This window comes from Amblyomma americanum, chromosome 2, assembly GCF_052857255.1.
Source record: "Amblyomma americanum isolate KBUSLIRL-KWMA chromosome 2, ASM5285725v1, whole genome shotgun sequence".
NCBI lineage: Eukaryota > Metazoa > Arthropoda > Arachnida > Ixodida > Ixodidae > Amblyomma > Amblyomma americanum.
The window spans coordinates 38,831,565-38,859,088 of NC_135498.1; the positions used below are offsets into that span (position 1 = coordinate 38,831,565).

At 48.1% G+C, this 27,524-nt stretch overlaps 2 protein-coding genes and 1 non-coding gene across 7 annotated transcripts in view; 1 reads left to right on the forward strand and 2 right to left on the reverse strand.

The window, feature by feature from the left end:
- The window catches only part of LOC144121041 (B-cell lymphoma 3 protein-like), a 111,630-nt gene extending 100,673 nt beyond the window's left edge, over positions 1-10,957 (forward strand). For 2 of the 4 annotated variants that reach the window (XM_077653951.1, XM_077653952.1), the window contains 5 exons: positions 813-939; positions 4,352-4,573; positions 5,415-5,596; positions 7,056-7,135; positions 9,886-10,952. In XM_077653951.1, the coding sequence (XP_077510077.1) occupies positions 813-939; positions 4,352-4,573; positions 5,415-5,596; positions 7,056-7,135; positions 9,886-10,097 (823 nt within the window). In that variant the 3' untranslated portion in view covers positions 10,098-10,952. Of the gene's footprint in view, positions 1-812; positions 940-4,351; positions 4,574-5,414; positions 5,597-7,055; positions 7,136-9,885 lie in introns of all 4 variants that reach the window. The other 2 variants (XM_077653950.1, XM_077653953.1) reach the window with 2 other exon arrangements.
- Positions 10,958-13,037: 2,080 nt separating this feature from the next.
- On the reverse strand, positions 13,038-22,362 carry LOC144121043 (E3 ubiquitin-protein ligase mib1-like). 2 transcript variants are annotated; one of them, XM_077653956.1, is made up of 5 exons: positions 19,409-22,362; positions 16,836-16,870; positions 16,036-16,201; positions 15,777-15,859; positions 13,038-13,318 (listed from the first exon to the last, which is right to left on the reverse strand). In XM_077653956.1, exons 2-4 carry the CDS (start codon positions 16,837-16,839, stop codon positions 15,817-15,819), a joined length of 213 nt encoding a protein of 70 aa, XP_077510082.1. In that variant the 5' UTR covers positions 16,840-16,870; positions 19,409-22,362; the 3' UTR covers positions 13,038-13,318; positions 15,777-15,816. The 2 variants fall into 2 exon arrangements, with proteins under 2 accessions (XP_077510082.1, XP_077510083.1); XM_077653957.1 differs by lacking the exon at positions 19,409-22,362 and having other exon boundaries at positions 16,836-17,428.
- Positions 22,242-22,401, reverse strand: LOC144122255 (U1 spliceosomal RNA). The gene has a single exon (XR_013312866.1). It is a non-coding gene; the product is annotated as a U1 spliceosomal RNA (small nuclear RNA).
- Between the last annotated feature and the right edge of the window lie 5,123 nt (positions 22,402-27,524).

Consider the following 27,524-nt stretch of genomic DNA (forward strand, 5'->3'; position numbering starts at 1 on the left):
TACTGTGATGGCAGTCGAAGCAGCGATGAAGACGGACAAAAGGGTCTTCTAAAAGAAAACTGTTTATGGGGCTGACTTGCACCCAAAATGGACTGAATCACTCGGCGGCGGCGAAGCGACAAGCGTGCTCGGCGGTCGTCGAACAGAATGCCCGCCGCTGTCGGCCGTGCTCAATTTAAAGCTGATAGCGAACTTTCGAGATAAAGAGCGCAAAGTTACTAGACCATTCCGGAACAACGTAGAATCAGCTCTGCCTAGCTGCGATCAATCGAGATAAATCTAGTCGCGTCTTGCGTCGCAAACAAAGCGATAAAATGGTGTGGCGGCAGATTTGAAAAACGAACAAACACTGCAAATATTCGCGGCAATACAAACGTCGTACATTTTTACAAAATTATACTTTTCTCATACAAATGTCCTACAAACACACAAAGTGCATGCTGTCTGTATGGCAAAGCCTGCATGATGTTATTGCATCATGGAGCTTTTCCAATAGAAATAATACACTTTAATTCTCCACTAATTCACTTTAATCTACTAACTGTTCTTAATAACCACCTTGATCCACCCATTAACCCACCTCTATCTGCCCACCAATCTGTGTTCATCCATTTTCTGGTCCGGCCATATAGTTCCAAACTTGTGCGGGTGCTTTGGGATTTTTGGTGCGGGCCAGTTTCCAAATGTAATCGCATTGTCTTCTTTAAGAACGTGGTTAAGAATGCTTTCAAATTTCAGTTTAATTTTGGAGGGCTGTTTGTCAAGAAAGAACCGAATTTACCATTTGGGTGCTATCTTCTGCTCTTGTCAAGCGCAACAGAAAAAATTATCCTGAGGAGCCCGGATCTCGTGGACGAGAAAACCGCGGACGGGGACGCTGCCTTGCATCTGGCTGTTGTCAATGGCCACTATCGTGTTGTGGAGACCCTGCTTACTCAGGTAGGATGAAATGAAACGTCAACCTCACTGTATTCATTCTGATAAGCGCAAAGTTAGCCTCTCAAGAGCATTCTTAAAAGGCAAGACGGATATTTAGGTGAATTTGTAAGTGTTCATCATTCTTGCTCACAGCGCAACAAGAACGGGACACGAGACGAAAGACAAACACGGAATGAAGAGCAAAAGGTGACCCCTTTGCCGAGTCGATTTTTCGAAGCAAGGAGTTCAAATGCGTTCCTTATTACAAGAACACGCTCATCCTGTTCCGACACAGCGATAAACTAACACGCGAGGTAATGGAGGCCTTCTATAATCACCACAACGGTACAATGTGTATCAGCAGCCCTTCCATTGCATTATCCGAGAGGGAATTGAGTTATCTGACCTCCCTCGTGCCTTCCAGGTAACTTTTGTTGTCTTGATAAGCAGTTCAGTGTCTGTATATATACGCCTTTCGTTCTTCAATAAAAAAAAACAATTTGATAGTCAGCGCTTGTTTGTGTTAGTCTTTCGTCTCTTGTCCCGTCCTTGTTTCGCTGTGAGCAAAAATGATGAATTCTTAAAGGCGAACTGCTAATGATTTATGATTCGACGAGCTTAAAGGGGTCGAATTTCTGAAGCATCCATTTAACAGATGCGATGTCCTTTTGGGATAGCGTTTGAAATGGCAACGTAATCAACGATTAAAATCACGATGACCTTTAAGCTTCTCCACAGCGCGCTGAGCCTAATTGGAAGGGGGGGGGGGGCATGATGGCGTCATCTCTAGCACCAGTACATTACCAGAGCATAAACGCTCGCATCGAGGGAATAACACCAACGCCTCCGAAGGCAGTGCCCACCGAGCGTCGTCTGGCGGCATCCAACGACGCATGCCACGGTGTGGATGACGGCAGCGTAAATTTGAAATCTTACAATCCGTGACGGCTGCGTTTTTGACGGCTGCGTTTTTATGGAGGAAAAACGCTAAGGCGCCCGTGTGCTGTGCGATGTCAGTGCACGTTAAAGATCCCCAGGTGGTCGAAATTATTCCGGAGCCCTCCACTACGGACCTATTTGTTCCTCTCTTCTTTCACTCCCTCCTTTATCCCTTCCCTTACGGCGCGGTTCAGGTGTCCAACGATATATGAGACAGATACTGCGCCATTTCCTTTCCACCAAAAACCAATTAATATTAAATCCGTGACGCCACACCATGTTTTTCTGCACCTTTTCGTTGCTGTGAGGAGAAGCCTCGTATTTAATCGTCCATTGCGTCACCCCTTTAAATGCTGGTCAAAAAGAACTTGGCATGAACCTACAACCTATATGAAATTGAATGCTTGAATGTCGTGCAATTGTCAAAAAGTGGCTCAGCTGCCCTTTAAAGGGACACTGACGAGAACTCTATCATTTTTTTTTTGTTAGCAAAATCTGATAGTTCGGCATTTCATGGCTTTGTTGCCGCTTGTCCGGGCGCGAAAGATGCATTTATTTCAAAGATATTTGGATTCGAAGATGAAAAAGTTTTTCCCGCCGCTCTGATTCAAACTCGGGGAACTCTTATGACGCCACGGCAACTCTTATGACGTCTCAGAACGGAGTGACGTGTGATACGTGACGTAAACGCAGACTCCGTGATTTCTGACGGCTAGCGGTGCGGTGCGCAACCTTCCTTTGCCAGCCTCAGAGATTCGTGGCTTCCATGAAGTAAGGAAAATTCCTCCAAGGTGGCGCCTCTTGTCCTAGGAAGTCATCACGATTGTACTTGCGAGATTGGCCTGTGGCGGCGACACCTGTATTTTGGTTCTTGCTATTTTCTACATTACAAGAGCTTTGTTTTCAGTAAGAGTGCTGTTTTTGTGATCAGGAGCTGCTATTCTATCGATACAAGCCAACTTAAATTTCTCCTCAGTGTCCCTTTAAGAGGGGAAACTGCAGATATTTCGTAAACGCGCGAGATAGCGCGTATGGGTTTCTGGTTTATTGGGGTTTAACGTCCCAAAGCGACTCAGGCTATGAGAAACGCGTAGTGAAGGGATCCGGGAATTTAGACCACCTGGGGTTCTTTAACGTGCACTGACATCGCACAGTACACGGGCCTCTAGAATTTCGCCTCCATCAAAATTCGACCGCCGCGGCCGGGATCGAACCCGCGTCTTTCGGGCCAGCAGCCGAGCGCCATAACCACTCAGCCTCCGCGGCGGCTATAGCGCGTTTTGATACTTCTGTTTTGTTGTCGTAAGGAGAGTAATTTTGCTTCCTTAACAATTGCGCTCTACTGCAATGCATTAATTTCGCTCTACTGAAATGCAAAATTTCGTCTCCATCGAAACGCGGTCGCCGCGCCACCGCGTTCCTAGGCGGAACGCATTTATAGAGCTATTGACTAGTTTCAAATGAGCCACAATAGTTTTTGTTCGACTCAATTGGCAAAACTTGAAGTTATTTTTTCGTTGTCTGTCCAAAGGTGAAGTCCGATATGTGGAATATTGACTTCATAATTTCTGCACAGAAAAACGTGCCAAGAATTAGTAAATACTAGGGTTAAGGCTCCATTTGTATAGTTCACGCTTGAAAGCAACAAATGTATATTCTTTGTATAGGTATATAACAATATATATAACAATGTATATAACAATGTATATAACAAATGTATACAATTGCCAGCAGAATTTTTTTTAAAGTCAGTCTTCTTATCCGCGTTTTCCGGCAGAGCCAGTTTTCCAATTCCAGTTTAAGAAAAATGAAGGAGTTATACTTTCGCTCAATCAGCCTTTCGTTTCAGGCTGTACACTCACTCGTGTGCACCTAGCGAGGAACCTAGTTTGTAGCGCCTCGTTCCCGTCAACACCGTTGGCACCGCTCTAAGCGGTGAGCTTTAACAGGTCTACGCCCACCGCTTGTGATGACGCCATTGAAGTCTCACCTTAACTTTTGGGGCGTCCAATAAAAAAATTGGCAGTGGCTTAGCTTGGCTAACCCTGGAATTAAGCGAAAAGAAAGGACAATTGCTAAGCGTCTGACGCTCGTCCTTGGCAGCGCCGCTGCACGCTCTAGACAGCCGTTCTATATGTACCCACAAGACCACGTGGCTATGACGAGGTATAACATGGTTTTACGACCCCCTTCGGATGTCATCACGTGGCTTGACATCACCCCATTGGAGGTTCTTAAGGTCAAAGGTTAACCCAAAGGTCACCCAATGTCAAAAGTCAAAGGCCATGGGTCAAAGTCAGGGGTAAAGGGTTCGACACCATACTGTACCACATACGGTCATACACGGCTAACGTGGTTGAGCTGAAGGTCGTTCAAGGTGATTCTCCGGCCTGCGCGACTAGCGTAGTGGAGCTTTTAGCTTTAATATGTCCCGTTCTCGCGGGAACTCGTCAGAAGAGGCTCGTTACCAACGTTTCCCACTCTTGCGTACCAGGGCGGATGCGATGTCAACATTCAGAACAGCGAACAGCACACTGCTCTCTTGCTGGCCGCGCTCTGCGGGCGCTGCGACCTCGTCGAACTGCTCGTCAGGGCGGGTGCAGACGTGAACATGCCGGACCAGCATGGCCACACGCCCATGCACGTGGTCTTGAAGGCGCGGCCTGCACTACAACCGTCCTCAGTCGGTGCCCGGTGCGCGCCGACCATCACAGCGGTAGGTTGAACTTCCTGGACCCATTCTGTGTAGACCTGCCGCTCCCATCTTTTGTACCGGAGTAAAGGGCGTTTAGTATGCTCTGCTGCAATTTCAAGCACTTTCAGTTGCTGAACGAGACGTGTAGTGCAGTGGGGTCGTGCGGGGATCCAGAAATTTAACCTACGTGTTCCAGATCCTTTGAGTCATTTAAGTTATTTCTCGCTACTGCAGTGACAAGTACAGATGTCGATACATTCGGATGATTCCGCATGTTCGCCCTGATGGCTCGGTGGCTATGGCATTGAAGTGTTGAACGCGAGTTTGGTTCGTGGTTGGGTTAGCGGCCGAGGAGGCCGCATATTTGTGTAGGGCAATACTGGGATGCCCGTGTATTCAGATTGCGTTGCCCCTCTGTTCTTCACTACGTTCGTATCATAACAAAAAAAATTCAAAGCGCTAAGGATGGGACAAAGTGAAAGGAGACACACACGCTTCACTTTGTCCCGTCCTTAGCGCTTTGAATTTTTCTTGTCATGCGCCAAATGGCCCGGCTGATTCCCCTCTTGGTTCGTATCATACTGACTACAAAATTGTTTGACTGCTTAAGTGGACTGACTTTTTTTTAAAGAAATGAAAAAAACATGGAAGGTTGGCACCCGTAGCCAGGGCTCTCTCTTCCCGGTCCCCGGTCAGTCAACGCTGTTTTGCGATGTCAGGCGCTCTTGCCAAGAGGAATCAGTTGGCTAAGAGGTGTAGAACGGAGGGAATCAGGAGGTGGTTGGCCGAATCGACAGCGTTAATTTGGCGCGTGACAAAAAAGGGCCGTCCCCATGAACTCTCCTCATTATCAACTTTGCAGATCGCCGAAAGAATCTTGCAGTGTCGTGAGCCGGGCGTGGACAGCAGTCTAGCGTTGGCATGCTTTCTGGCAAGCATGGGTGGTGACCTTCAGCGGGAGAACAGCGTCGGCGTTACACCGCTGCAAATGGCCGAAAGCAATGCAGTCCTGGCACTGCTTGTGTTCTGGAAGGACCCGGAACGGTATTGCATCCATTAATATCGCAGTATCGACAGCGCCACTTTGACTCTCAAGAATCGTATTACAGACAAAGCTAACTGTTGGGAATAATTACAACGTAGCGTCCGAGTCTGCGAGGTGTGGCTGCATGTTTCAGTGTGCTAGCCCTAAAACCCCAATCTCAGATGTAGCGGATGTCTGTCCGAAGCCTCTCACTTTGACTCTCAAGAATCATATTACAGACAAAGCTAACTGTTGGGATTAATTACAACGTAGCGTCCGAGTCTGCGAGGTGTGACTGCATGTTTCAATGCGCTAGCCCTAAAACCCCAATCTCAGATGTCGCGGATGTATGTCTGCCCGAAGCCTCTGTGCCGTGCGGTTACTTGGGAAGGGCTACCTGGGTCTCATCAGCCCCACCGCTGGGAGCACCTGCCATCGCAGGGCAGTGGCGCGATGCTTAACCGCTGCACCACTGCGCCAGGAGGGTATGAGGACTCCCGGGTATCTATGAATGTGAAGTACAGAATGACCACTTCCGCATATGAGCATTAACCCATAAATGTTATCGCGGCATATCGCTAAGGCGGAGCTTAAGTCAGATTTCGCCGACCATTCTGCGAACCTTGCTCGACCATGAAAACTGAACCTCGAACGGAAACCGAAGTGAAAACCGAAGTGCTGGCGCACCAAATTCGCATTTATAATAACCGCGCTTAATCATCCGTAATTTCTTTACCGATATCTATAAAATACCGCCATAATTGTAGTATATCGTTACAGAACGCATTCTCCTTCCGGCGTTTTATTTCACTTCAATATTGGACCTATGCTAGCAATGTTCCACCTGTAGTCTAGTCCAGTGGATTTGGGAGGGACTTTACACATAAGAGCCAACGTAGGGCATGTTACAGTTTTCGCTTTTACAGTTTTTCTTTAAGGAACGTTTAGAAGTATTGGAGGTGTTCTTTTATTACGTTGTAAGGCTGAAACTTGTGTGCTGGTGAGCGCACCTTCGAAGAGGGTTTGGACCTTCACTTCCAAACGTTAGGAGTCTAGAATATACATCACGAAGAAAATGCATAGGTTTATTCACAATGAGGAACGACTCAACAAGGCAGGCGTCACTATTTACCACAAACCAAATTAAAAACTTTGCATCTTTTATCACTTGCCTTATAACAGCTGTAAAGTAGATCAAAAAGTACAGCAAAAGTGTCCTTATTTTGCACCCCTCGTTTTCAAGTAACCAGTTCGCGCTTTTCATACTAATTGTGAACATAGCATGAGAGGAAAGTCGTGAAACTGCAGCATTATAAAGAACACATTGCTGTGAACATTATTCAGATCTCTATGCACTGTCATGTAGTCCTTTCTATCTGAAACTACGTCATGAATTGTGGTATGTTTTATTAGCCAAATTTTGTCAGCATACCCTGCTGCACCAACGTTTTCTTCTCTATTTACTTTATCATTCTGCAGTGTTGCGGCGGCTTGCGAACTGCCACTGATAAGTAACGGAATCGCCTGCAACACGACAAGATGGCCAGCTGGGCGAATAGGTATGTGTTCATTTTAACGCACAGTAAAACTGCAAAGACGGAGACAGGCAAGGAAGATAGGAAGCGTCCTGTCTTCTAGAACGCACTTTTGGAGTGCCGGTACCTGTGGAACCTGCCTCTAAGTGTTGCACGATGTGTAGGTTAAACGCTCTTGCCATGGTTTTGTACTGCTAATAACGCCACTGTCCAAGAAGCGTTACCTGCGCTTGGCTACGCTGAATTTTGAGGGGTAAAATTTTCGACACCCGCTCAACTTTTCTCCAGAGGATTCACTGCAGAAGCGCCAAAGCCATGGCGTCCCCCCTCCCCCTCCCCCCCCAAAAAAAAGATTAGTGTACAGATGAAGCAGATCTTTGTTGACTTGAAATTGCAATTGAAACTCTTGTGACTTGTTATAACGCACTTAATTGCCCATAGAACAGCGTAGAGAGGGTAAGCAGATGATTTATTGACACGCACAACGTGAAAAAGGAAGGGGAAAGTCTCGGGGTTTTTGCCAACGTTTGGGCAGAATGTCTTGTCTTCGTATGGGCAAAGCGTTCATCCTTGGCGAGGTTCAGATAGGGCTTTCATTCCTAGGAGGAAGGCCTTATCGGATGCACCCTCCCCATCCTAGCACGCTTCCCACTTTATACCCTCCTCTCGCTCACCGGGCCATCCTCCCCGGAGTGAGAGAGAGATAGAGAGAAAAACTTTATTGTCCAGAGGAAATCGGGGCATGCCCCTGGGTCCCCGCACGACCCCACTTCACTCAAGTGTTTATGTCCCTAAGGTCCATAACACTGGCATCCCGGCCTGTGGCGATGGTCTGCACGGCCGGGTCCTCTGAGTGCAGCAGGGTCTCCCAGTCCTCCCAGGTCTTGAGGTCCTCTAGGCCGCACGGAGGGGGGGGGGGGGGCATACCTAAATCCCGCCAATGATGAAGGCTTTGCCCAGACGAAGACCAGTACTCTTGTCGAAACTTTGGCGAGCACCCTGAGGCTTCCCCTCCGTTATTCACTTTGGGAGTATCTATAGAACGGTAGTTTTATAGAGGTAAAGGCCCCGTTCACCAGAAGGTCCGATGTCGGCGTTGTGAGCGACAAATCACTGGCACGGCTCTCTCAGGTGGTCCCCAAAGAGCAGCCTAGAAGGCAGGTGGGCCACCTTGGTCGAGCGACCGTGCGGCGTCATCACAGCCCGCCCACCGGATAGTGAGCAAATCACCCACCGTGGCAAGTGGCAGTTGAATTGATGATCGGTCGCTCGGGTAGAGCAACCTGGGCGGCACAAGGCCCACCGCTTGGAGGGCCTGCCATCACAGTGCAGTGGCGCATCGGTTAGCTGCGGCACCACTACACCAGGCAGGCTATGAGGACTCCAAAGTATAGAATGACGCTCTGCGTATATGACAAATAACCCATTACGCTATCGTGTCATAACCTCAATGCGGAGCTTTTGAGTCCCCTTCAAATTTTTTTGAGAACGTGTTATAGCAGCGGTTGAGCAAGCGGAAGCGACTGAAGAGAATTAGCGCCACCATAAGAAATTTCCTGGAAAAAGTTGGGCGTTTCGGAAATGAGAAAGCTCTCAGTCATGTCGGCCTCCAGTGGGGCAAACTGACAGCAGTAGTACCGTGCCCCTCCGCGCTTTCGCTAGATATATTCTACCTCATCAACACAGAAGAAAATGTTCCCATGCGAGACTTGGAAGTCCTGCCGCCTTTGCACACGTGCAAAGCTCCAGAGTTATGCCTTTGGTGGTTTGTGGACATTACTCTTGTAGAGAGTTTTACGGCAACGCTATGCTGAAACTTTCTGCTCTCTATATCCAATGGCTTTTGATCAGTGGTCAGTGCTTTTGTTCAGTGGCGACGTTTTTAGGCTGTTGGCGACGAATTCGCAGGTTCGGTATCGGCGCAGGAGTTTCAATTGCTGCCACGATTTTCCACGTGGCAGCCGATAGTGTTGCGTGGACAGCTAAAAAGCAATCAATCAGGCCACTGACGTCCGCCCAAATCCCATCACTTACACTCTCTGAACAGTCTCTTGCTCATTCGTTTTCGTTTTGTAGTACAACTAGCGATTTCGATGTAGATGAGAAAATGACTTTCAATGCCTCAGAAAGTCGAAGCGAACTTAACTGTATGGCCAGAGCTATGGTAGTATAACCACGTGATCATGACTACGACATTGGGAACCTAGCCTTCACCTTTGACCGTTGACGTTTGATTTGAGACAGTGGGCACCACATCGGCAATTACCTTCACTGCCTCACAAGTTCAAACCGAGCTCAACTGCGTGGTGGTATGGCCCAAGTTATGGTAGTGTGATCGCGTGATCTTACGACTAACCACTGGGTACATGGAGGAAGGAAAGAACTCATGGGAGACGGTTACGTCACACTTTGCGAAGCCGCTCCCCCTTGTTACCCCCTCTACTTGGCCTCCGTCTCGGCGCGCTTGCGCATGCGCCGCAGGCAATGTAGCAGACGACGTCGCTGCGTCCAGCGTTACCATTGGCTGCGCCACCGGCCCGAAACTCCCTGTAGTCCTTGAGAAAGCGCGTGATTGCCGGCACACTTTTTGGCGCGTCGCTCGGATAGCAAGGGCGTCTCCTGAGCTTTACTTCCTCAACGACTGGGTATTTGCCTGTGACCTTGACCCTTGACATTTTATTGGAGACAGTGGAGACCATGCTTAAGAGGGCTTTCGCTCGTATAACTATACACTCAAGCCAGTGTAACCCCAGCCATTTTTTCAACCTCTACAGGAGACGGCACATCAAGCAGCGCAGATGGCGATGAAGACCGTTGCAAGCAATTGGGTTGGCTTGACCCGATACTGCAGTGTGCTATCTGCATGGAACGACCCCGCACCGTGGCCTTCTTGTGCGGTCATGGAACTTGTCGCTCATGTGCTGCCTCACTCGAGGTCTGTCATCTGTGCCGCGCCGCTGTCACCAAGAAGATTAACCTGTTTTAGATGCGTGTGCAAGAGGCGGTTACATTTTTTTTAAATACTGTTTTGGGGCACGTCCGTATTGAACGCATTGCGCGGCTCATACATTTTGTTTCAAAGGATGTGCATGCTAGCAAGTTTTATCGCAGTGTATGCGGATACGAGCAGTATGAAATACATCACTGAGTTTTTGCACAAGAATAAAACTAGTATTTAACTCTCCTCCGAATGAGGGGGGGGGGGGGGGGCTTTTAAGAGACGATGTTTCGAGGGAAAGATGAGTTAAAGAACAAAAATTTATCCTTCCTCGAAACAGGAGAACAACTGCTGACTGCAGGTTTATCAACTGCTTCCTCATTTTTCTCCCACGTGTAATATTTTAGGGAGCTGAGATGTTTATCATGTTCAGTATTTTTGCTGCAGCTCTGTTAAGAGACTGCTTTAATGATATGTGGTGTCATGCGAGAACGCCACAAGTGCAGTCGCTATGTTTTAGTGCGAAAATGTTCGTATTCGTTTGGAATAAAAAGACGGGTTTAACCGAATAACGTCCTCACTCCCTTGAAATATGAGGAGCGGAGTTTGTTGAAATGTTCAGTAAACTTTTAGCCGAGACCACGACGAGCGCATTTGATCTTCCCTGCTCAGCAGACGCATTTCTGTTCAATAAAATTCACTCACCATAATCGGGACCGCACGGACCAGGCGATCATGACTAGCACATCTTTGAGTTCACATCTGCCTCACGGCTCCGGCCAATCTGAGCTACATTTTTTTTTTTTGACATCAGGTGAAAGCAGAATGCTCCAAGTGCACGACAAAATGCCGACACTGACTGCCCAGGCCGACGGCGATGGTAGCATTGTTCACCCTGCGAATTTATATTGTACAACTATCGCTGCGAAAAGAGGATACCTAGCTGCAGTCCTTCGAAAGCAAGTTCAGTTGAATGAACTTAATCTCATTCTCAGCGAAGCACTTTCGATGGGACTCCCACATTACTGAACGACGGCACTTTGCTATATCCGGTTGTTTTTCTTTATTCTCTGAACTATGCTATCGCCGCGACCGATCACGCCATGTTTTGAAAGAGCACACACTCGCGCTGTGCACTGCACGTCATCGACTTCCTCAACTTTCATCTGTGCACAGAAGTAACGAAACGGGACGAAACGCGCTTGACTGCTCCCTGGGTCACTGGACCCCGCTTTCAGGTACGTGGCGGCGGTGTCCATCTGCGAATGACTTCTTTCGCATACTATTTCGTGCTTCGCAATGCTTAACTGCCAGCATTATCTTGCACGAATGAAATTATGAGCACTGTCTTTCAAACTTGACTGGACATTGTTGCCAACTGAAGGATAACTGTTTAAGCTGACCCTATTTTTTACACAGCGTACCGGATTCATAGGGGCTTGACGATGCATCCTATGGTAGCAGAGAGCTATGTGGGCTGGTGGGATCAGGTGATCCGATGGATTTGGCGTGGCTTATTTGCTATCAATGAGGCATGACCTACCTTTACGGTGGCGATCATGGTGACGTCCTATACCAGTTCTATCGCGCAGAAGTTAGCCCTAATTATATATTAACCCATTGTTTCTATTACTTGTGGGTATCCTGTACCGCTGTAACTGCCATGGCCTGCCCCTGCCATGCCGCGGGCACCTGGGCTTCCATCTTGTGTACTGTAGCCGATGTAGTTTATGTAGGCTTCCTTGGATGCACGAACGCCTGCACGGTACACCGTAACAGAACCCGCAGTGATGTCATCATTTCGACATCGTATGAGACAAGTCAATGTCTGGGTGGATGCGGCAACATCAACACCTGGGAGAAGGAAGAGGGGAGGGTTCAGTGTGGCTAAAGCGCAGAGAGAAAAAAAAAATGCATTTCTTCTTGTTTTCGGACTAGTGCGGCTCCTCGTTGGTGAAGGTGCTATTGTAAGTGTTGCCGAAGTACCTTGAAAGAGAACGCGAACTTCCAAAAGTAGCTAACGAATTTTGTTTATGGGATGTGGGAGGCGCACTTCGTCTTGACAAGAAAAAGGAGCATTTATTCCAACGTTCGTGCCTGTAGAAAAACGACGGCTTTGTAACACCCGTCGGGGTATCATGGAAAGAAAGCTTAAAAGCAAAAAAAAAACAATTTATTCACCTATCCTCAAGCATTTATCTGCCTAGAAGGCAGCTCTTTAAATCCAATTCGGCATTCTTCCTTTCACGCTAATGCGTCCGTGTGCTGTGCGATGTCAGTGCACTTTAAAGATCCCCAGGTGGTCGAAATTATTCCGGAGCCCTCCACTACGGCACCTATTCTTCCTTTCTTCTTTCACTCTCTCCTTTATCCCTTCCCTCACGGCGCAGTTCAGGTGTCCAAAGATATATGAGACAGATACTGCGCCATTTCCTTTCCCCAAAAAACCAATTATTATTCTTCCTTTTTTCTTTCACTCCCTCCCTTATTCCTTCCCTTACGGCGCGGTTCAGGTGTCCAACGATATATGAGACAGATACTGCGCCATTTCCTTTCCCGAAAACCAATTATTATTATTATTATTTTATTCTGCACAAAGTAATGCCTTAAGTTTTCAATGAAAATAATAATAATTAGTTTTGGGGGAAAGGAAATGGCGCAGCATCTGTCTCATGTATCGGCGGACACCTGAACCGCGCCGTAAGGGAAGGAGGGAGTGAAAGAAGAAAGGAAGAAAGAGGTGCCGTAGTGGAGGCCTCCGGAAAAATTTCTACCACTTGGGGATCTTTAACGCGCACTGACATCGCACAGCACACGGGCGCCTTAGAGTTTTGCCTCCATGAAAACGCAGCCGCCGTGGTCGGGTTCCAGCCCGGGAACTTCGAATCTGAGGAATTCAATGAATTAACGCGCAGTTAGCGTAAATAGCTTACAGTGAGAGAGACTGCAGGCTGGCCATGTTGAAACCAAACGCTCCTTTAGAAAACTACGCAGTAATGATCTGTTCAGTATAAGCATACTGGCTGTCAGTTTCGTGTGCATGCTTGTCAAGTAGAGCTTTATTTCCTTCGTTACGTGCCCGCGGCATAGGCGACACACTGCGAGTTCCCCTGCGCAATCCGCCCACGAACTGTTCCCGCACAGGAAAGCCACATCGCGTCGTCCTTTCATGCAGATGTCTCACTGCGCCATTTCCTTCAGCTCTCGCAGTTCTGTCGCCAGCTACTCCGGGGCACAACGGTCTCCACCAGGCCTTGCTCTCGGCATTCCTGTTGCGGGAAATGAAGGGAACGAATAAATGGCAGAAAATTGTGGGTGACCCGGAACAACAAAATAGCGGAGAAAATGTTCATCTGCTCTAGCTTTGACCCGCCGCGGTGGCTCAGTGGTTAGGGCGCTCGACTACTGATCCGGAGTTCCCGGGTTTGAACACGACCGCGGCGGCTGCGTTTTTATGGAGGAAAAACGCTAGAACGCCCGTGTGCTGTGCGATGTCAGTGCACGTTAAAGATCCCCAGGTGGTCGAAATTATGCCGGAGCACTCCACTACGGCACCTCTTCTTCCTTTCTTCTTTCACTCCCTCCTTTATCCCTTCCCTTAAGGCGCGGTTCAGGTGTCCAACGGTATATGAGACAGATACTGCGCCATTTCCTTTCCCCCCCAAAACCAAATATATATATATATATATATATATATATATATATATATATATATATATATATATATATATATATATATATATATATATATATATATATATATATATATATATATATATATATATATATCTTTGCGTACTCTGTGAACAGCAGTCCCTACAATTAATCGTAAGAGATAGCATGAAAGGAAAAAACGTCAAATCATGACTAATGTTAGAGCACTGCATTAGTTAGCTCATGACCTACCAATCTGTATCTTGAGCCTGAGAATGTCCTCCTGCATGCTCAGCTAAGTAAAAAAAAATCCTGTAAGGCAAGGCAGGGTGCAAGAGCCGCAAGACAAAGCGGTGAAATTGGAAAGTCAGGGATGTGTCTCGTGTCCCCTGTACCTACGTGCAGCCATGAGGGGGCCTGCCTAAAGCGCTTGGGCGGTGCTCTGCGGCATTAAGGAAGCCAATGCTTGGGGAAGGTACTGGGTTCCTCAGCTAGCGGCTGCGTTCGAACGAGGATACACACCTTTGACTGGCAGCAATATCGCACGCCTAACGTGCTAGCTGACCCATAGTATAGAATTCTTTTAACGCAAGAGCGTTGCCACTACCCAGTCAGAAAAAAAAAATGTCTGGTGTCGGCGTTGTTGGCGCGGCGACTGTTTGTAGCGTCGCCGCAATAAATAAGGCAAATACTGCCGCGACTAGTTGGGGTAGCAACCACGGCGACGCGAATATGTCAGCTTGACTGGCCAGTGCACAAGAGCACTAGGCTATCGCTGCTTCTTTTTAACATGGTATTTATTACAGTGAAGCAATGTTCTATGTACATGAGCTATGTACAAAGCATTAGCCGATCATGCGTCGTGTTAAAATGCCATACACTCTCGCGCTGTGCACTGCGTATCGTCATCTTTATCCACTTCCATCTGCGGCGCGAAGACACAGACAGAGGATTCTCTGTGTTCATTGTCATCGTTATCGTTCATGCAATTCTGCTTTCGCCCGTTTATAGAATGTGGGCACAAATCCTGTCATCCTTTTCCCGCTTTCCCTCGTTATGAGCGATCTCGGGGGTTTTATGTTGCTGCACTGAAGAAGCGTTTTAGGGAGCAAGCCCCCTGCCTCTGTCCATGAAGTTCGCAAAGCGAGGCTACAAATACCCTCGTCACTCACTGCTGTGGGTCAGTGGCTGTGGAGTTCGGCGCCTGATCTAAACTTCGCGGTCTCCAGAAGAATTGTGGCGGCTGAATTTCGAAGGTGGCGAAACGCTCAGTCACACGTGTACTCAGACTGCCCGTTGGTGAAAAAAATTTGAGGTGACAATTAAGCTCCGCCTTTACGGCATGACGCTATAGCTTTACTGAGTTAATGCCCATATATGTAGAATTCGTCATTTTCCACTTCACATTCATAGATCCTTGGGTGTACTCTTATATTTACCACTTCACCAGGAGCGCTAGAAGTGGTGAAGTGATGCTCTACTGCTCTGCAATGGCAGGTGCTGGCAAGGATGCAGCTTATGCGACCGGTTTTGCTCTTACCGAGTAACCTCTCAGGATTAATGATTGATTTAACTGCGACCTGCGGCGGGGGTCTATTCGCTAACAATCCGATGGCCAGGTTGTGATGACTCCACACGGTCACGGGTTATAAGCGACCCACTGCGCGGTTGCTTCTCCTGGGCAAATCGCGGACGATGGTGACACCAGATTTTCTGGAAAACGGAAGGCTCAACGCTGCGGCGTTAAAATCAAGTCGCGTCCGCCATTACGGCGGTCTTCGTATGCCACTGTGTTTCTCTTTCATGCAAAATTCCATGCAGTCCAGTGGGCTGCCGGGCTCGTTGATTCGCTAGATGGCGTGGTCGAGGTGGCGCGCTGGTTCTGAAAGCACACAGAGAGGAGGTTGTGTATATAGTCGCAGCACACTGCGCACTTCCAGCGCGTGCCCACGATGCCGCAGCGCTGCTGTGGAAAGGCCAAGAGATTGCTGCAGTGTGGCAAGCTTAGCTGGAATTACACTGTGCGAAAATTGAAGAGGAATTCTTTTGGAAATTCGTACCGGTCATAATTACCTGTATGCTAGATTTCCTTTGCATCTTGATCGAATACAACTCAGGCACGCCGGATAGCTGCTGCCCGTGGGGGAAGTGTGCCCCTGAAATTTAAATGCGCAAATATTGAAAGCCCCATTTTCATTTCAGTTCTTTATTATGGTACGAGACAAATAAAAAACAAACAAACTTAGAAGCCACGCGGATACTTACCATACTGCTATTTTGCTGCGTCCTAGTAAGGTGATTAAGGTTATGAAAATTGGCGAACAGCCCTCACCTGTAAACGCCGGCTTTGTCAAACCAGCGGAACTCATGTTGAATCTCGTGCATGTTATTTTCATAGCAAGTAGCGCAGAGGTTCAAGTTGACGTACTCTGCGCACTTATATCGGTCAGCGACTATGTTGCGACGGCACGAGTCACATACGAATCCTCTGAACAGATCTGTAATAAACAGAAGGCAATAAAAATGTACTTCAACTTTTTTCATGGTATATGGTGGTACTTTCTGTCCGAGACGTTGAGAAGAAAGAATGCATAGTGTACCTGTATTACTTAGGTCGATTCCTTCACCACGTTTTACGGCAAACAACAAAGGATAGTGTGAATGGAAGGAGACGACGAGGCCCTTCAGTGGAGGGCTCCGGATTAATTCTGACCGCTTAATAATGTACAAGGTGTTTCAGGGAACACTTTCAGACATTTTCAAAAATAGGCTTTTTGAGGTAAAAGTATGGCTTTTCATTATAGTATTGCAAGTGTTGGTGGACACCAGAAAACCGGTGAATCGTCTTAAGTAGTAAGCTGGTTAACTAATTCTTATAATTAACCTGTTAACTAGTAGAATTTGGCGCCTAGTTGGATTTAGAGATTTGTAACCGGTCGTAAGTAATAGCCATATCGGTTTTTAGAATTTCGAAAACGCGGTTGCCCTTGGCGCTGTGGCTCGACAAAATTAGGCTTTTAAGAGCTTTACCTCATACAACTCGCTTTCGAACGTTTCTTGTCCGTCCGAGATTTCAAGATGGTGGCCGGAAATCTCTGAGCAGCAAGATGTGACTTACAAAGGTGTACTTACCCATCTAAGCCACAGGTTTCTGCGGATCTTGTAGGCTGAAAACAAAATCAAATTGCACTTATTGGTTTCAAAATTTGATTGCACTGAAAACACCGCTAGTGGAAAGCTGCAATAAAACCCAGGCACAAATTCTCTGAACGAGATAGGCTTTCTTGTGGAAATATTTCCGTGTCTGTGACACAAGATGCCGGGTTTTGGGCGTGTGCTTTATGGACATTGTTTCTCATAATGCGCCTTTTCCGGACTTTGTCAATTTTATACTCTATCTTGCTCGCGTTTCGATTGTTTTCATATTTTGGTATTTTTTTCCTCAAGTGGTCATTCTTTATTTTATGATGTCTACTCTTCGTGGAGCCTGATAAAGTTCCCGCTACCAGGTACAAATTAGAATTCTAGTCAACAACCAAATAAACAAGTAATCAAATTTAAAGGAAATATGCCCAAGTGCGGCTAATAGTGCCTGCTGTGCGAGTAAAGAAAAAAGGTTAGCATAAGTGATAGACAACCTGAGCGGCATTGGACGGCCGTGTCTGGTTTTATATCTTCAGCTACGTCTTCATTTTTGTTGCGCTTTTATCGCTGCTTCATTGCAAGTATGCTTTAAATAAAGAACAAAAAATCAGAGGGAACTTAAGATTGCTACTGATCCGGAGTTCCCGGGTTCGAACCCGACCGCGGCGGCTGCGTTTTTATGGAGGAAAAACGCTCATGTGCCCGTGTGCTGTGCGATGTCAGTGCACGTTAAAGATCCCCAGGTGGTCCAAATTATTCCGGAGCCCTCCACTGCGGCACCCCTTTCTTCCTTTCGTCTTTCACTCCCTCCCTTATCCCTTCCCATACGGCGCGGTTCAGGTGTCCAAAGATATATGAGACAGATACTGCGCCATTTCCTTTCCCCCCAAAACCAATTATTATTATTATTAAGACTGCTTACGTGGTGCGAAGACGAAAGCATTATTGTGTGCTCGTGAACGTTCGACCTCGACGCAGGGTGCGCACTGAGAAACGGGCGCCTCCGACCCGCCGTGGTGGCTCAGTGGTTGCGGCGTTCGGCTACTGATCCGGAGTACCCGGGTTGGAACCCGACCACGGCAGCCGCGTTTCGATGGAGGCGGAACGCAAAGGCGCCTGTGTGCTGTGCAATATCTGTGCACGTTAAAGATCCACAGGTGGTCGGAATTATCCCGGAGCCCTCCACCGTGGCACCTCCTTCTTCTTTCACTCCTACCTTTATCCCTTCCATTACGGCGCGGTGCAGGCGCCATTTACTTTCCCCAAAGACCAATTATTATTATTATTAATTTTCAAGATTCGTCTACGAACGCTGATTTCACAAAAGCTGAATCCACAAAGGTCCGAGTGAAACACTTAGGCACTGTTTGAATACCGCTCGCGAGCTAGCCTTCAGTCTGAGTAAGAGACGTATACTTTGCACAATGAGAAACAGTATGACACCACCCGCAACGGTGTGCGACCAACGGTTGCGTCGCAATTGTGCTACGAAAATTGTTTTTCCAGGAAAGGAAATGCTCAGTGTCTTACATCCCAGTTGATATCTCATCGCGTCTTTAGCACTGAAGAGGATTCTGAGCTCGTTTTTGTTTCACCACCGGAAATCGATCTACACGCTTCGACCATTCTTAGAAACTTCCAATTATTGTGCTGTGCGGCCGACTTTTTATTAAATCGGATTAAACGTCCCGGCTCCCCCTTTTTATTTTGAACTGACCTCCGAGAGTAGCAGGCAAAATGCCGCACGCGGAATGAATAAATAATTCATCGCTGGCGATAACTGTTTCCTGAACTTCAATTTAGAAAAGAATGAGAACGATGCTGCAGTCTTCTTACTGGCGCAGTCTTTAACCACAGCGCCACGTGTTTTCATTCCATCCCTGCGGTAGTCCTTGACTTGAGCTAATCTTTTTACTTGCCACTGTACCAGCACAGACCAGTCTTACGCCGGGACCACCAACACTGTTTCTTAACGAAGGCGTAAATCGAGCTATGAGGCTCAGATGACGCCAGGTCAACGTAGTCTTAAATCATTAACCAAAACTGAGTAAAAATGGCTAAACTGGCCACACCTTTGCTACTCATATTGGTGCGGTAAGGATTCGACAGAAGTTCGAACGTATGGTCGAAGGTTGCGCCTCACATCATCGAAGCTTTATGCCATGAAGCTCTTTATAACTGTAGCAACTGGTGTATGCTAACTTATTAATGTGCATTTTAAACGGTACCGCGGCGGCTGCGTTTTTATGGAGGAAAAACGCTAAGGCGCCCGTGTGTTGTGCGATGTCAGTGCACGTTAAAGATCCCCAGGTGGTCGAAATTATTCCGGAGCCCTCCACTACGGCACCTCTTCTTCCTTTCTTCTTTCACTCTCTCCTTTATCCCTTCCCTTACGGCGGGGTTCAGGTGTCCAACGATATATGAGACAGATACTGCGCCATTTCCGTTCCCCTAAAACCAATTATTATTATTATTATTTTAAACGGAAACTTCACTTAAGCGCGCAACAATATAAATACGAAGGCCCGTAGATTCTTTTTTGCGCGACAAAATCCACCTACCTTTTCCAAAGAGGCCTCTGCTGCGCCGCTTCTTCAGGCTGCTTTGAGCACCTCGTCGGGGCTTGCGCTTCCGGAGCACTGCCAGGCGTCCAGTGGGAGGCCAGAGGGGCCTTTTCTACTGCGCTCAACCGATGAGGCAACAAGTGACTCATCGCTGCAACATCCATCCGCCACAGCGGTCAGCTAGCGGACGGAGGGAACTCGAGCGGTCGAATGAAAAGTGACGTGTCATGGAGGAAGGAAAGAACTATGAGGCCATGATGTCGCTTCCTTTGAAGCCTCCTCGACACCGGATCTTGGCCCGCCTAACCCCATCCGTAGTGTCCCTTATCGTTCTCCCTGCGCTTCGAAGAGTGGAACCAAGCGGATTGACGGCTCGAATAACGCAGTTTCGCGTGAAAACGAAACTATAGCAAAACTTCCGAAGTTGTAGTTTTTAGAAGGGCGCGACTTTCTGGTGGAGTGTACCATAATTTCCCGACTACAGCCCGCTCCCGGTGTATAGCCCGCATGGAAAAATTTCGCCTTAAAATGAGTTTCTTAGATATTCGCGAGCAATATAGAAACGGTGCCAGTCTTACAGCCCCGCCTGTGAGTGGAAGCCTTCTGGCTCACTTCGACCCACAGTTGTGCGCTGTTGAACACTCAGACGATTCATTTTTATAAACCTGGCGAATCACGACACACCACCGTTGAATTCCAGGGCCCCTCTTTCAAAAGCCATAGTACGAGCGGTAAATCTTATTTTCACAGTCGGTACCACATTCCCTGCTTACTGCAGCTGTCCCACCTGATATCCATGCCTGCTCGTTTGGCTCTGACAAGTGATCTTAAAAAATGCAATCATGTACCGTTCGCACACATAGATAGTCTGCACCGCGCAAAATTTCAGTTTTTAAACATCTATAGACCCGCCGTGGTGGCTCCGTGGTTAGGACGCTCGACTACTGATCCGGAGTTTCCGGGTTAGAACCCGACCGTGGCGGCTGCGTTTTTATGGAGGAAAAACGCTACAGCGCCCAAATGCTGTGCGATGGCAGTGCAAGTTAAAGATCCCCAGGTGGTCGAAATTATTCCGGAGTCTTCCACTACGTCACCTCTTTCTTCCTTTCTTATTTCACTCCCTCCTTTATCCCTTCCCTTACGGCGCGGTTAAGGTGTCCAACGTTATATGAGACAGATACTGCGCCATTTCCTTTCCACAAAAACCAAACATCTATAGCCTGCGGACTATAGTCCTGAAAATGGTGTAATATGTATATGTTGGACTTTTCTGTTTTCATTTATTGAAAATTCGGTGGACATTTTTCGAAGTTTATTTCAGAACGCAATTTTCTTTTTTTTTTAGGCGGATATATTTAACGTCCAAGAATTTGCTGTCTTTTTTTAACGCAAATATATGAGGACCTCTGTGAGCTCAGAAATTGTGTAGCTCATATTGGCTTGCATTCTAGACGCGGCCATTTATGTACGGGTAGTTAATGCACAAACGGTCTCTTTTAATGCAGGGGTTGCAATAGGAAATCCTTTCACCGTAGAAAAATAACATTTAACGTAGCTAAACCGTGTAAACATGCGAAAGTATATATGTGTTTAGCTTGATTGTCTCAGGGGTTTTCGTTGCCTGGTCGTCAGCACCTTTGGAACCTCTGTGTGCTTGTTGCGTTGCGAGAATGTAATGTGCTTGACTGCTAAAAAACATATAGCGAAGTTCACGCTTCGTTTAAGGAAACATTTTACCGCCGCTTATCGATCGGCGGACCGATCTTTTGCAAGATTGATTTGTCTTCACTGGTGTTTCTCTTTTTATAGCGGTTGGACACAGAACAGGTGAGCGAGAAACGGATAGAGAGCACAGAAATATGCAAAGAAAAAAAAACATTTCACAAACAAAACTCAGTATCGTGTGTACCGCCATTTTCTTGCTCATCAAGATTTTTCCACCAATACTAGTGTCTATTTCTCTTCTGCACTTTTTTCGTCATGAGCATTTAGCTGCACAAAGCCATTTCCCGATCCCTAGAGCGTTGATTTCATAAATTCCGTTGTTTTCATGTTACAGTGTCTAACCATTTTCGGAGTTTGTAGAACGTTTCGTATGTTCAAGTTAGCAATTAACCATCGCTGTTTTTCGTTAGAAAAAAAAAAGAACTGGTTTTCTTAAGGCCTCACTGGGCCGGTTAAGCCGAAGAGTATTTTTTAAGTCAAAATTATACATGTCACAACTTAAAAGGGGGTTATGGCCAAACCGTAGGGTCCATTTTGATTTCTGGCCTGGCCCCAGACCGGCCATTATCTGTGCCTCGTGCGGATGGAAGCGAGTTTAAAGAATCAGACGGTGATGGAAAGTGATACGGCCATACGCCCCGAAGCGATTTCGATGGCTGCGGCAATAGGCGGCCCTGTTCACGGTCACCGGGGCTATCCACGTGACCATGCCCTGTATCCCCCTCCCCTTCCCCTCCCACTCTCTCCCTCTCGAGAAATGTAGACGGCCTCTTTTCTTTTTTTTTTGTCCCGTGGTGTGTCGTCACCATCGTTACCGGACACTTTTCACAACAGGCTGGTCACAACCGCTAACGGAAATTTTGGAATCTGGCAGCCGTTTGTGACGCAGCTAATGCTCGATGAAGGCAAAACGGAAAAGTCACCCGTGCACTGTGCGATATCTGAAGGACCCCATGTGGTAGAAATAATATTCGGGGCACTCCACTTCAGTGCCACTTTCTTACTTCATTCACTCCCTCCTTCATTCTCTCCCTCACGGCGCGATTGAGGTGACCATCGTGAAGTGAGGCAGTTACAGCACTCCTTCCCTTCCTTCAAATTTAGGCAGGGGCTGGCGTGTACGCCTACCCCACTACGGAAAATTGAATGCTTCCAGCTTCCCCGGTTTGGGGAAGGGATATGCTTCAGCAAACCGCTGAGCAATGCTAGGCCTCAACACGGGGCTCCACTTTATGATCATTGGAAACCCAGCACCAAGTAAGTATCCCTCTAACCCTGCTTACCCCCCTTTCCCCTCACCTACCCGAGAGAGCTGGGAGGTTGCCCTGCTCGGCTGCTCTACGTTAGAGAGCTAAAGAGCAGTCGGCTCTAGGGCCCGAGCTGCCGCCAAGGTCAAATTTCGGGGGTGACCCGGGCCAAATTTCGGGGTCACCATGGCGTTCGCTGTAGTCGAATTAATCTGGACATCGATTTTGGTGCACATCGGCCAAGGTCGAATTCCGGGGGGTGACCCGGGCCAAATTTGGGTGTCACCATCGTGTTTGCTATATTCGAATCAGGCTGGACATCGATTTCGGTGCACATCGGCCAAGGGCAAATTTCTGGGGTGATCCGGACAAAATTTGGGGGGTCACCATGGTGTTCGTCGTAGTCGAATTAGGTTGGACATCGATTTTGGTGCAAATCTGCCAAGGTCAAAGTGTGTCACTTCCGTTGTCGTGACTTCCGGTTGGCGATGTAACGGACGGACAGGATCTCGACCGGGAGTATGAGCCATTAAAGGCTTTCGCCTTAAAACCAATTATTTTTATCTCGAGCATGCGCAGCATTCAGGAACCGTTTTAATTTTATGTTGTAACATGTTATAATTGTATGAAACCATAATTCTGTTGCAAGTCCTTCGTGTGTTAACTGTATTGTGGTCATGACAAGTTAATAACAACTTTAAAGAATGCTGCGTTTGTAAAGGGCCTGTCACACTAGCCCGACACGACGCCGACGCCGACACGACAGCGACACCGATTATCGGCCGACCGGGTCGGCAGACCGTGTCTGTGGCAGACCAAGCTGTCACACTAGGCCGACAACGTCACCAACGCGTCCGACGACCAGATGTCTTCGTAGTGTGACATACTTTGACGCCCGCGACGCCGACAAAACCAGTCTGCCGACCGTGTCGTCGCGAGATCGATCGTCGAGCTAAAACATTCACCAGACACGAACAGGATTCCACTATAGTACTGTTTGTTTACGTTCATAACATGCTCTGGGATAGATGAATGTCCAAAAAGGTATCATTATTGAGGATCGTTGGCCAATGTCAAGGTGCTGGTTGAAGTGATAACCACGATACAAGCAAATTTCTTTCTTCCTACAGCCGCCTGCTGCTGCTGCAGGTTCGTGCTGCTCGCCTGACGTCTGCTAGATCCGCTGCCGCAGGCATCGCGGAAATCGAGCATAACTTTATTTCATTATGGGACAGGTTGGCAGTAAAGGGGTGACTACAGAAGTTTCTTTATTACGGTGCTGGCTAGTTCCTAAGTGCCCTGAGCTGCGGCATCGATGCGAAACCAGCTAGGCTTAGCGACGAGCACGGCAGCCGGGAAGCAGCGCAGTTCGTCGCCCTGGCGCTCCCGCAGGCAGCGTCGTTGCCGAAAGCGCGGCTGTTGTGTAGGCATGCTGTCGTTGCTCGAATATAGCAGGCGGCCTTTCTGAGAGCATGGCTGTTTTGTCTTTTTTGGTGCGGACGTGAAGTAAACCGAGCCTGCTCGCCGGCAGGCCAGTCTGGATCCCGTCCGCTGCCGGAATAAAAATCAGCTTAAGATTGTTTTTGACGTAAGCAATAAACGCAGAGACACAGAAATGTGTCAAATGTATCATTTGTGAGGATCGTTTATCAACACCGAGTTGATGATACACCGAGTTGCTGATAAAAGCAACAACTTTGATACGAGCAAAATTTCTCCCCAGAATCGCCTCGCAAGCTGCCGCTGGCCCGCCGTTCCGGTCCGGCTCGCCTGTCGCCCGCAGCGGTCCGCTAGCTCCGCAGGCGAAGGTGTCGCGGAAATTGACCATAATTTCAGTTTATGATGAGATTATACTGTTAACAGCAAAACGATATTAAGAGATATTATAGCGCAGGCTACTTGCGAAGCGGCGTCCGCTGCGCCAGGCAGCAGCGCAGTTCGTCGCCTGGCGCGACCGCTGGCGGCGCCGTTGCCGAAAGCTCGCTACTAGCGCAAGCATGCTTTGTTGCTGCTCATGTATAGCAGGCGGTCTTTATGATAATATGGCTATTTTGTCTTTTATGGTGCGAACTTCAACACCAAGCCAAGCAGCAATCCGACCGCTGCGGGTGGAAAGCTCGAGTGCTTGAGTCGAGCGGCGCAGCGATGCTTGCTGCTCCGTGTGTCCCTGCTTGCAGTGGGGCTGCAATTCGCAAGCAGCGGCCGGTGCAGCGCGCCGGCCGAGTTTTCGCACATAAATTGCCTGCTTTACTTCTGTCGCCAGCGTCACACTGCGGAGTGCTTCTTATCAGCACCTCTGAAGGCGGCGAACTCCTCTGTTCTCCATGGCGTCGTGGGTATAGCAGTAGCTTCGCATCCCAGAAGTTCCTAGTTCGAATCCGCGTGGTCGGAAATTTTTTTCTTTTTATTATATTAGTTTTAAATGATCTCTCCCGCCTTGTTTACCCGCGAGCGACTGGATTTATTTTTCGAGCCGTGCCTTTCTGACCCAGCAATAAGGGCCGCTCAGTACTGGGCTGCACTCAATCTAGGTTCATAATCACGATTGTTAAGGAGTTTGTGTTATTATGGTGGGATTTATTTAAGAGAGTTAAAAATGAAGCGTCCCGGCCCATGAATTACGCATAGTTGGTTATGACAAAAGAAGAGTGAGAACGAGAAAGGGCCAAGTCGGCGGGAGGTCTCGCACGTTTTCTCGCTAGTGTGAAATGGGAGTTGGCGGACCATCGGCCAACTGCCGTCTTGAGGGAGACCTGGCGCCGACGCCGACAGTCGGCCTACTGTTTTAGTCGGCGCAGTGTGACATAGAGCCAGACATCACGACGACATGGTTTTGGCAGACCAAATCAGCCGACTGTTGGCCTAGTGTGACAGGCCCATAATGGTTAAACAATCAAGAGTTAATCCGCATAAATGCTCGTCTCTCCTCTTTTGTTTCTTTAAGAATTGGTAACCCATTGCATCTGTTGTCTCACGTATGTGGCGAGCTCAACTTTGAACGCGGGCAACTTCGAACGGCATCAAAATATACCTGCTGCGGTGGGCGAAGCATACAAGTGTGGAGAGGAAAAAACTTACCAAGAACGCCTGGGCTGCATGCTCTGGACATGTTCCTGACTGTATTCTCGACGTCTAGTGGCCTAAGTGGCAGCATAAGCAGCTACGCCGATGGAATTACATCGTATTTTCGTGCTTTGGTGATCAAGATGACCATACATATGGATATTAAACCTGATGCTGTGCCGGCAATTCGTTTTCTTGGCTCCACAAGCTATATTACGGACTTGCGGACGCCGCACGAAGTGTCTGATGTAGACAACTGCAGAATGAACAGTGAACAACTACAATAGATCATCAAGCAGTGAAAGGTGTTTGACAAGGAAAAAGAATAAAACAAGGTTGAGGTTGCTGTTTAGAACATGGTATAGTCTCCCGCCTCGAGCAAAGTTTCGGTCGACGACAAAAAAATCTCAATACTCTATGAACATCTCCTACATGGTCATTAATACAAAGCTTGCGTCAGAACTTGAATATTGTCCATGGCGTGACCAAGGCTGGTTACGTGATAAGCTTCAAGAATGCCTATGACAACTACGCCAAGAATGGTCCGCTGACAGCTTCCATTGTAAAATAAAAAATCTCCCCTTAGGCGGGCAAGGCGCCAGCACATCCATAACTACACCCCATACAACTCACCCTCATGAGGAACACCCGGACCATGTGATCATAAGTGCAACATTGTAGAGCCCACATATGCCTCATGGATCTTGGCTACCTGGGCTATATTCTTTGAGCATCAGAAGAAAGTGAAATCTTTTCATCGTGACAAAACGCGGCACTGACGTAATGGCGCTGAAAATGGTGGCCTCTATCAAACCCAGAAACTTTCTTATCCAACTACTGCGGGAAAAAAGGACCCTTAGCCGCGTCTCCTATAAACCACTTAACCTGGATTAAGTGGATCACCTCTCGCACTCAGCCGGACACCATCACTGCACCAGCGGAGGCGCAGACATATTCTAGCCGTCCACCCCTGACCTGTCGGCTTCCTCAGTAGCACAGTCAACCTTGGCTCAATCCAAGCCGGGGGCGGTTTGAATCCGCTACCCTACGAAACATTGGTCGTGTTGCGCACTCAGCAACAGCTCCGGGACAATCAACGGGGTTACTAATATATTTGAATCTATGCAGTTATGGATACTTGTGTCTGCAGGAGCGCGTATTGTAACGGGATACATACACTTTACAATTTAAAAACGCCCGCAGCATGCACACAGTAGCCGACTCGGTGGCTGAAGTGACAGCGAAACAACTTCACCGGCTGCCTAGCAAGTACTGGAGAGCGTGAATGCCGCTGAGAGCTCCCGCTTCTCAACTTTCTGCCTGCAACAGTAACGCGCAGCCTGAGCGAACAGCATGCGAGGCTAATGATTCAGCTCTAGTTCTTGCGTCTAGCCTTTCCCTGCCTCGTCTGTTTTGCGGTGTTTTGTAGCGAGAGCTACACTGGGCTACCAGTCGAGCATTTCGCGGTACATTGGAGAGGACAGTTGTGCGCATGCGCCGTTACCATGGCAACCGCACAGGAGCAGCAGGTACGGCGTGCGCTTCGCCGTCGCCGTGGCCCTGCGCCCACCCCACCGTCGGAGCCGCGCATGACATCACGCGGATGAGCAGTTGTACGCATGCGACGTTACCATGGTAACCAGAGAGACTGCACAGGTGCGCAGCGGTCTTCGTCGCCGCCTCGCCGCACGCCGCTCTATCACCCGAACCGCGCGTCGCATGCGCAGCATTTCGTATAGAAGGCGGAAATGTAATGGGCGGCTGTATCCCAACTTTTCAGATGGATGCAGAGAAGGAGAGTAAAAATTGTTTTTTTTTAGGGAAATGAAAAGCGCGGTATCTGTCTCGCATCTCGGCGGACACCTGAATCGCGCCCGTAAGGGAATATTTAAAGGAGGGAGGTAAAGAAGAAAGGAAGAAAGAGGTGCCGTAGTGGAGGGTTCCGGAATAATTTCGACCGCCTGGGGATCTTCAACGTGCACTGACATTGCGCAGCGCCCCGCCGCGGTGGCTCAGTGGTTAGGGCGCTCGACTACTGATCCGGAGTTCCCGGGTTCGAACCCGACCGCGGCGGCTGC